Here is a 10489-nt window from a genome sequence, read left to right as displayed (position 1 = left end):
AATTCAATTTAACAAGGAGGCCATTAGACCAAAGTGGCTCTAATGCCATGGTGGCTTTTGTAAGCAAATCAAAATCTAGGTCTATAAATGACTCAATGTTATGAAATCAAAACCCAACGAAAACCAATCACAGTCAACCAAGCTTTAAGCTATAGCCAATCAGTAATTTCCTTACTCTGCTTTCTCCTTTTCTCTATAAAAATTTTCTCCCAGAAGAGCACTTCTAACCATTTCCAGTTTGGTGCTGCCTGGTTTCAAATGGATTTTTGTTCAAATAAAATGTTAAATTTTAATATACCTATTTTTTTTAAGTTCATAATCCTTTGTTGTAATTGTTTATTTTGATACTCAGATTATTCCAGATTTGGCCATTTGGGAGCCCCTTCACACTGGCTTCTGTGTCCTGACATGTCTTAATCATACTTGAATAATGTTCTTGCTTTCTGGCACTGTGAGATGTTTCATGTGCATCTTGTTTTTTTCTTGTGCCAGGTGTGTTAACTGATATTGGAGGTATTGCTGTTCCCAGGCTTTCAGTGGACAGAACTAGGGAATATATATGTATACATGTTTACCCATATACACATTTATGTTACATCTACATGTCTATCTCTGTCATCATCATCTCTCTGTCTAGTGGAAATTATAAGTTTATACCAGTGCCTCCTATTCCAATCCAACACTATGTAGTTTATTTTAGCTTTTTTTTTCTCTTTTTTTGTGACACCCTGGCCTAACAGTAACACAACTTACATTATTCTTAATATATTTACTTAACTGATCAATCCTTCTGTAAGTAGCCAAACTCTCATCTCAGCTGCCATTCTCATCCTCCTACAGATGCCCTCCCAAGCCATTTGAAATGTGATACCCCATGCTGGACAACCCCCACCCCTCTGCTACCCACATGGATGCCTGCAATGTTTGTATTGGACTGGATTCTGATACCTCCTACTGGGTGACTCCTCCCACCCCACAAACACTTTATCCAGCCTTCTTGGGCTCTGAAATCCAAATTTTGGCAGACACCCTGCCCTCAACCCCACTGTGTAGATGCTTACCTGCCTTTGCCCCATCTGATGGCTTAAGGATGTAATTGTTTAGAAACAGAAGAGGAAAGGGAGTATAGGGAATTAGGAGCAAAAAAAAAAAAAAAAAAGAGGAAGGAGAACAAGGAAGGAGAAAGAACAACACTTATGTTGAAATAGATCACAAGTAAGCAGATTAAGTTTTTGTTAACGTGATATGGTTTAAATACAAAGAATCTAAGAAGCAGTTAGAAATGGAGTGCTTTCTGACATAGAATGTAATATTTTTTTTCCTCGTCTTGACAAAATCCATGTATTACAGGTGGCAGCCCAACTTTCACATGATTATATGTTTTGTGGATGATCTTTTCATATTTTGTATATCTATTGTTCTTCCTATTTGAGATACAGTAATTCCACCCAGTTTTAGTATTTACTCATCAGTAAATTTCCCAGGAACTTGGTGAAGCATTCTTGCTGCCAGAAATGTTCAGTACCCTTTCTGTTTCATCCCACTTCTTCCCTATCCCATGATTAAATCAGACATAATTCCTTTAGAATGGATTCAGACTGTTGTCTGGCCCATCTTGTTCAAGGTCAATGCTTTGTTTCCCTCAAAATCATAAGGCTATCATTCTTTATAACATTTTCTTAAAAGATCTACGTCAGTCTTCTTTTCAACAAATTACAGGGAGAGGCTCTCATACTAACATCACAAATGATAAGTAAGCAGATTTAAAGTTATTCGATCAGTCACTGCTAAATACAGTGTCAGCTCTCTATGGAAACATGTAAAAACAACATATGATGGGCGCCTGGGTGGCTCAGTCGGTTGAGCGTCTGACTTTGGCTCAGGTCATGATCTCACAGCTCATAAGTTAGAGCCCTGCGTCGGGCTCTGTGCTGACAGCTCGGAACCTGGAGCCTGCTTCGGATTCTGTGTCTCCCTCTCTCTCTGCCGCTAACCCACTCATATTCTGTCTCAGTCTCTCTCAAAAATAAATAAACATTAAAAAAAAAACATATGATATCCCTTAGCATTCAGCCATCTCCACAACAACACGGGGCAAAAATTGGCACAAACATGGTTCCTTAAAACTTGAACAATACTGTTATTATCAAAATCAGAGTGAAGATATGTGTATGTATATATATATATATATATATATATATATATATATATATATATAAAGCTATTTTCAAAATGAAAAAAAAGGTTTAAAAAACTTCACATAATTACATTTCTCAGAGATAACTATTGTTAACAGCTGAGACAGTCTTTGGACTTCCATTTGTAGCTGGTAAGAAATAGGACTATATCTTCTATTTTTAAGCGTATCTAAGTATGATTCCTTTCTTAGATGAAGAAAGTGTGTGGGATGTTATGTGATTCATTTTAATTTTTAGGACAGAATTTAAAAATACTAAAAAATGACTGTAAAAACATCCTTATCATAACAGAACTTGGAATTGGTGATTAGGGACATATGGATTACCCACCTTGAACATTTTGTAGGTTTTTAAAAATTCTCTAGAAAGATGTCATATTTTTTCCATCTCCAGTTGTTTAGATCCCTAATACTGTTACTAGAGTTACATTAAATAAAACACTGAGAAGTCTGAACATAGGTAAAGAAAATCTTGACTTAGATGTCCATTTATTTTATTAGGATCACTGTGTTCTGATGTGCACAGAGCAGGCTATTTTTTTGAAGGACTCTTGTACTCATGGATCTTGGAGTGAGGTTTCTGCTCTGCACCATATCAAAACAGGTTTGAAACGAATAATTCAGACACAAACAGAAAAGGAAGAAGACAAGTCTTTTTTTTCATATATGGTATTAGAACTGTTCTTCTCAAACTTTAATGTGCACATGAATCATCCAGGAATCTGTTAAAATGCAGTCTCTGGGGCACCTGGGTGGCTCAGCTGGTTGAACATCCAACTCTTGATATTGGCTCAGGTCACGATCTCACGGTTTGTGAGTTCCAGCCCCACATCAGGCTCTGCACTGATGGCATGGAGCCTGCTTGGTATTCCCTCTCTCTCTGCCACTCCCCAACTTGCTTGCTCTCTGTCTCTCTCTTTCTTTCAAAATAAGTAAACATTAAAAAAGATAAAATGCAGACTCTGATTCACTGCCTTGCTTCACCTCTTTCTTGCCTTGTCTTTGCACCTCCCCTAAAAAGTGTTGGCACTTTAATTTTTACCAGGCTGTACTTTCTGGAAGTCCTGGACTACCAGCCTTTTCCTTTTTTCTAAACCATCCTGCCTTCAGTTCCTGATTTTCTGTGGTCTGCCACTGGAACTGGTGGCCCATGGCCTGGTTCTAACTTACATAATCTGTACTCACCCCCATGTTAGACTTCCCTCTGGACTCTGGGGTGTCTCCACACCTAGCACATCCCAGCCTATCCTCACCGGGCCCTCCTTGGGGTGAAAGGAAAGTAGGAATACACAGGTGGAAAGATCATTGCAATAAGCAGCAGAGCTTTACAATTCATGGTGTCATCTGTGGACCGGCAGTGGCAGCATCACCTGGGAGGTTGTTAAAGTGTAGAACCCAGACTGCCCACTCAGAATCTACAGTTTAACAAGATCCTCAGGTGATTTGCATGCTTACTCAAGTTTGAGAATCCCTGATTTGACGTGCGGTTAGCAAAAGTAACTGAAAATCCAATTCAAACTGGCTTAACACAATAAAGGAAATCTGTGGCTCCTGTAATTGAAAAATGTGCTGATAGAATGAGTTTCAAGGGTGATCAGATCCAGGGGTTCTTAAGTCTTTTGGGCTCTGGAACTCTTTTTGCTTATCTGGGCTTTTTTCCCTCCATGCCGACCCCATTCACATTATTTCGTTTTATGTTAATAAGAATAATACAAAGATACAGGACAATGTAACTGTTCAAATAAAAAACTTGTTATGATCATACCACTCTTTGGTGGAAGCTACCAGAACTTTGAAATGATAGCCCTTTAAAGCTGAGACCCTTGGCTGCAAGTAAAATAAAAGCCTGACTCAATCTTGTTAAACAATAGAAAGTTGGTTATCTTTAATCTCAGAAAGGCCAAAGGTAGGGCGGGTGCCAAGAATGACATGCCAGGGCTCCCTTTCTTTGCACTTCTCTGGGCTCTGCCCAATTCCATCCGTGGATTCCGTCTTCAGACCAGAGCTAGACTGGTTAAGTTCCAGGAATCATATGTAGGCCTTCAAATGCATAAAGGCTGAAAAAGACCTTTTCCCATGTCTCCTTTTTAAGGAGTAGATAAATCTTTCCCAGAAATAACATCGCATAGGTTTCCTTACAGCCCATTGTCTAGGATTAGGTTTCAGGCCCATGATAGAGGCCTCTAATTACTTGTGAGCATCCATTGTCTCTGCTCTCTTCAGTAATATTATTCTGATTTTATCTGGACATATGGCTCGCCAGCTAAAGACCAGATTCCCTTGCTTCCCTTGCATCTATATTTGGCCATATAACTAAGTTTTAGTCAATTAAATGTAATAAAAATGTTAGGTAGAACTTCCAGGAAGTACCCTTAAAAAGAGAAGCAGCATCCTCTTCTATCTGTCTTCCATTCTGATTTCCGGAACGCAAACAAAAAAGGTTGAAGCTTTTACGGTCATCTTAGATCATGAGAATGAGGATACACTCAAAGAGCTGGTAGAACAAAAAGCTGGAAGAAGCCTGGCTCCCTGATAACTTTAGGGACTTGCCCTCACAAGTATTGTACTGCCCACCTCCAGTTATGTAAGAAAATAAAAGCTTGTATGTTTGATTCACTTTTAATTTAGGTTTTCATTAACCTCCGGTGAACTTAATCCTGACTGATGCACTTGCCCATTCCCAAATCAATCACCGGCCAGAGGATATGTTACCACCTGACTGGGGGCAAGTGGATTTGGGGGAAGTCAAATGATCACCACATTAAATATTTATTTACTTAAGTACATATTAAATATTTCCATTAAAAAATAAATTATTATAGGGAAGCAGCCTTCTCAATATCTACATATATCTACCTTGTTGTGAGTGAGAATCTTAGTTACTGAACTTTAATGATTATTTCCTGTGAAGGGCAGAGGAACTTTACCTTCATTTAGATTCTAATGGACATTCTGGTAACTTCTATTCATTTTCATGAAAAAATTCTCAGCTGTGCTTTCAAAGGATTAGCCTCCAAAATGCAGGGTTTGGTTTTGAGCTGATTCAGTTTTACTTTTTTTTAAGTTTATTTATTGATTTTGAGAGAGAGCACATGGCATGCAAGCAAGGGAGGGGCAGGAAGAGAGGGAGAGAGAATCCCAAACTGGCTTTGCACTGACTGCAGAGCCCCACGTGGGGCTTGATCCCACGAATCTCAAAATCATGACCCGAGCCAAAATCAAAAGAGCCAGAAGTGTAACCGATTGTAAGCTCTGCAATTTCTCACTGTGGTCTGAGAATTCCACCCCAGTCAGGGTGTGGTATTTGGATGACTAGAAATCGTCAGGCTGTAAGGTAAGAGTACTTCAGTTCACTGGATGTATTAACACAAACACCAGTAGCAGGAGACTTGTTCTGAGCCCCCAACTTTGTGCTTAATTAACTTTGCTGTTTTATACCAGACACTCACTTCACCTTTTTGAGCCTCAGTTTCTTCTTCTATAAAATAAAGGCCTTGATTACAAGATCTTTACGTCTCCAATTCTGTGCTATGTGCTGATTTTAAGGAAGACAGTGGCTTATTTCTAAAATCCTCAAGAAGCAGAAATATTTCTTCTCTCCCCAAAAGTCAATTCCAGTGCCTAATGATTATGTAAGGCAGCTTTCTTTTGTTTCCAGCTTTACTGATGTATAAATGGCAAATGAAATTATATATAAAGTGTACAGTATGACTTAATACACATATACATTGCGAAATGAGAACCATAATCAAGTCAACACATCCATCAATGAGGCAGCTTTTTAAATAAAGAGGATAGCACTGTCTCCAGTTCTGTCTTCTCTAGAGTTGAAGGATAATCCGCTAGGATTCTTCTATTAACACTTCACAAATCTTAAACCAGTAAGTCACCATTCACCAGTCTTTTTTCTCTAGCGAATGATCTTCAGAGCTCAGCCATTCATGTACTCCTCCATAGTTTCTGCCTCATCTTTCTGCTATCTTGGTTCTTATGTTCTCTAGGTTCCTTTTTACTTAATTTTGAAGAGAATTTTTGTATAATCATTGCTTGATGAGGATTATGTATGAGGATAATATCACTCTTGCTTGGCAAAAATAGAGGTTAACTATGGGGCGGGGGGAGAACCAGAAACGTAACTGAATTTTAAAATAGACAAGGAAAGACTTTATGACAAAAGCAACAAGCTTCATTTGGTATGAAGCATTTGTTGTAGTAGCTCCCCATGACTTCATTGGTCTTCCTTTTGTGCAGCAGCATTATCAGTAGCCTCCTTAAACATTTCTGTTAAACCTGCATGCACTTTACAGGTGGGAAGGTTTTCCCAGGTATGTGGTGGGAAGTAGTGGGGTTCTACCTGAAATCATCCACTACCTCAGGTGGAGACACATGTCTCTAGGGCAAAATCAATAGCTTCCTTTACTTTGATTTAGGATAATTTTCAAACCTTAGCCTAAGAATCACCTGAGGTTCTGGCTAAAATGCTCATTTCTGAGCCTCACCCAGGTCTATACTAGAGCCTAAGAATTGTAAAACAACTTCCTAGATGATTGCATGGCAGGCAGTTTTCAGAGCCTAACTTTGAGAAACATCTGATAAGGCTTTCTTCCATCTATTACTGTATTTCTTTATTCTTCAATAACTGTTGAGCACTTTTCAGGTGCTCTGGTAGGTGCCCCGATAGGAGGCAAAAGGGCAGAAGGATGTGCCAAGACTCGAGATTCGGTATTCACGTCTTGAGGCAGTATATGACTATGAAATGAGGCACACTGGCAGTATCTCTGTAGGAGTTCAGGGTTGTGAAGATTGCTGTGGGCTGAAGCTGTGAGAAGGTTTTGTGGATCCAGATTGGAAAGACTGGATTTTTGTTTTCTTTTCTTTTTTTTTTCTTTTCTTTCTTTTCAGAGGAATCAGCTTCTGGAAATTAGATCAGTCTGGAGCTGAAGTTCTAGGTGCAAAGGCTGGAAAGTCCCTTAAAGTGTAGGCACTTTATCCTAGGGCAATCAGCTGTTACTCAAGGTCTTCTGCCTAGGGACATGAGGGTAGCCTTGTTTTAGGGAGTAATAACTGGGTGTTGATGTTCAGGATTGAATCTGTCAGTGCCAAAGGCACAACACCCATTAAACTTACTGAGGGTGCTTTCATGGGAAACAGAAGAAAGCTAGGGGCACCTGGGTGGCTCAGTCGGTTTAGAGTCTGATTCTTGATTTCCACTCAGGTCATGATATCTGGGTTGGTGGGATAGAGCCCCGTGTTGGGCTCAGTGCTGGCAGCGTGGAACCTGCCTGGGATTCTCTCTCCCTCTGCCCCGCCCACTCTCACGTGCACTCTCCCTCAAAATGGGTAAATGAAGTTAAAAAATCAGATCACACACACACACACTATATATATAATATGTATATATAAAAAGCAAAGTGGTGAGACTAAGAAAACACCAGATTTATTTGTAGGGGTGGGGATGAGAAGGTGTCCTGCCCAAGATAGAAGAATGAGAGCACTTAGTCACAGCAGGAATCCTAAACAAGTCAACAATTCAGCTTTATAAAAGCCAGTTCATAAAATCCTAAACAATTCCCTTTGTAAAAAGGGAACCTCTTGAACGAGCAGAGGACCTGTTTCTGTTAAGGTTGTTAACCCTTTCCAGGGTCTCAGTATCTCCCTCAAAATAGAACTATCTTCTTCACAAGCTCCCCGATGCTACCTAAATACTGCAAATGAAACCTTATCTCCCTGCAGCTGGGTCAGTAGGCCCGGGATTCTGCAGCCTTCGAGCCCCGCGATGAACTAGAACCTTCTCAGGTGATCCCGCCAAAATACCTCTCTCTCTTGTCAAGTGGTTTCCAACTTTGCTGCAGAGGAAGCACCTGAGGATTTAAAAAGAAAAGAAAAATAAGCCTAGAGCCTCCTCTAACGCGCAGCATAGTTTAAAAACCATCGGTTCAGGGACATCTCCATGGCCCTTAAATCCCTCCACTCATCTGCCCTCCGCCCGAAGGGCGCACGTGGAGGGTTCGCGCCGGGTGGGCTTGGTCGCCATGCCCCAGTCCCCTCTCCTCCTAGTCCGCAGTGCCGAGCTCGAGGCTCCGGACTCGGCGCAGGCCTTTAGGAGGCGGTGCCCCGGGCTTCCCGGGCCGGGCCGCAGCAGAACCGAAAGCGGCCGGCGCGGGGAGGCGGGGGAGAGGAAGGAGGGGCGGGCGCCGCAGGGGAGAAGGGCGAGGTGGCGCGCGGAGCGGAGGGCCGGGAATGCCCGCGGCGCGGGGCCCGAGCCGCCCGCTGGCCGCGTCCCGGCGATGGCTCTCCGTCTGGTCTCCGATTTCGACCTCCGGAAGGACGTGCTACCGTGGCTGCGGGCGCAGCGGGTGGCGTCAGCGGCCGCCGGGGCCCGAGGCGGAGGCCCAGGTGCTGGAGGCGCGCGTCCGGGCCAGGGGCGGGGGGCAGGTGCGGGCCGGCGAGGGGTGGAGTCTGAGTGGTTCCTGCCGAGGGGGTTCCCAGGACCGGAGGGGGTAGGGGGCGTTGACCAGAGGGGGAGCTGCCTGCAGCCCCCGCCAACCTGAGAAGGTTGGTGCGGAAAGGGTGAGCTTCCCTCTTTGGAGTCTGGGCTTTGCCACCCTCACCCCGGGGCACTGGTGCAGGTCGGAGGGGCAAGCCCTGGGCAAGGTCGCGGCTACTGCACTGCTTATTCTAGCGAGTCCTCCAGCTTCTGGTTCACTTGTTGCCTAGTCAGTCGCCTTTAATAGAAAGGCCGAGGACACTAGTGATACCTCAGCATCACCTCATCAGGGCAGGGCGTGGAGGAGCACGATCCTCCGGTCCAAGGCTGCAGGGAGTGGGACAGGGTCTTCTGCGTGCTTCATTGGCATCTCATCTGCCTGGGAAGGTTCATCACCCTTGTAAGGGCTCTGCCAAGACTGGGGGCTCCCGGAAGTTCTTGCGTTATGAGAAAAGATGAATCAAGGCCACCAAGAAGGCCACCATAAAAATACTTAACAGTTGCACAGTTTGTCCTCACATTGGTGAGGTGTGTTTCTGAGCGAAGTGGACGTGCCTCTTCAGATGTGAAGCGCGAGAGGGCAGGGGTCTGCTTGCAGGATGTGAGCAGTGAACTCGAGCCTCCGGTTTTCCAAAGAAGCTCCAAGCCCATCGCCACCAGCCCAGAACACTAGCCTGTGCGGGCTAGCAAGAGGAGTGTGAGACAGTGACAGGTTTGCTTTTCTACTTCCTCAGGGTGAATGAGAACACTTCCTTCACAGTTGAGGCTTTGGTTTTCATCTGTCGCAAAAATCTTTTGTTTTGGTTTTGATGATGGAGAGAAAAGTGACTTTTGAGCCTTTCCAGCATTAATCAGTCAAAACTTTAAAAAAAGGGGGAACTCTGATTTCTCAGATTTTTTTTTCTTTTTAAGAAGCTTGCTGCAAATAATGACCCATTCTCAAGGCTTAACTTCAGCTTCAAAAGCTATGCTACCCTGGATCCCATCTTGTTCACAGGAGCTTTTCAGTGTGTTTGCCCCTGCCCTTGTTTTTCCTTACACGCTCTAGACTGCTGGAGGGTGTTGTTTTGGAAGGGTTATCTCGTATCTACAGTTTCTTTCTCCTTAACTCTGGTGAAAGTTTTCTCTCCCTGCCTTCTGTCTTCACACCATCCTATGTCTTTAACAGAATTATTTGTAGGGTAGCTTGTCTTGGCCTGTTGGTTGTTAGTTCCAAATAAGGAGTCATCTTCCTGTAGCTTAACGCTTGAGTTTGTTGTAGTGTCATTATTAGTAACGTTTAGCTTTTTTTGGAAAAAAAAATTTGTCTCCTAGAGAGTTTTGGAAGCTTTAACTTTTTAAAATACAATAGGCAGCCCCAAGTCTGCTTTCCACCACAAAGTAGTTTTTTCTCTGAGCCTTCACCTCCAAAGCTAAATGGCAGGTGTCTGCAAATGAGAAGTTACGCGAAGTGTGAAATGCCAGTCTTGTGTTTCAGTAATGTGTGTTGTGATTGAAAAGCTCTATGTGAGCCAGTTCAGCTTTAGCTTCCTGTGCCTTTCACTCATCTGTGAAGAAATATAAACTTGTGTATTGACATTCTGCTAAACAGATGCACTTGGTTTCTCAGAAGGTAAATACCAGTTTTTTCTGATATCGGTAGTATTTCCCTCTTGCAGAGCACCTTGGCAAGATTAGTAGCCCTGTTATGCTAACAGAATCTTTACTCCTTTTTTTTTTAAATGTTTATTTATTTTTGAAGGAGAGAGAGATGGAGTGTGTACAGGGGAGGGGCAGAGAGAGAGGGAGACACAGAATCCCAAGCA

At 42.8% G+C, this 10489-nt stretch overlaps 1 protein-coding gene across 9 annotated transcripts in view; it reads left to right on the top strand.

Moving 5' to 3' along the window:
* The first annotated feature begins 8377 nt into the window (after nt 1–8377).
* The window catches only part of GSAP (gamma-secretase activating protein), a 90745-nt gene continuing 88633 nt past the window's right edge, over nt 8378–10489 (top strand). For 5 of the 9 annotated variants that reach the window (XM_023250295.2, XM_045052300.1, XM_023250296.2 and 2 more), the window contains exon 1: nt 8381–8593. In XM_023250295.2, coding sequence (XP_023106063.2) covers nt 8485–8593 — 109 coding nt within the window. In that variant the 5' untranslated portion in view covers nt 8381–8484. Of the gene's footprint in view, nt 8594–10489 lie in introns of all 9 variants that reach the window. The other 4 variants (XM_023250298.2, XR_006594151.1, XR_006594152.1 and 1 more) reach the window with 3 other exon arrangements.

Source organism: Felis catus, chromosome A2, assembly GCF_018350175.1.
Source record: "Felis catus isolate Fca126 chromosome A2, F.catus_Fca126_mat1.0, whole genome shotgun sequence".
NCBI classification, from domain to species: Eukaryota; Metazoa; Chordata; class Mammalia; order Carnivora; family Felidae; genus Felis; species Felis catus.
The sequence above is the reverse complement of the archived record's forward strand: the minus strand, read 5'-3'. Positions and strand labels throughout refer to the sequence as shown.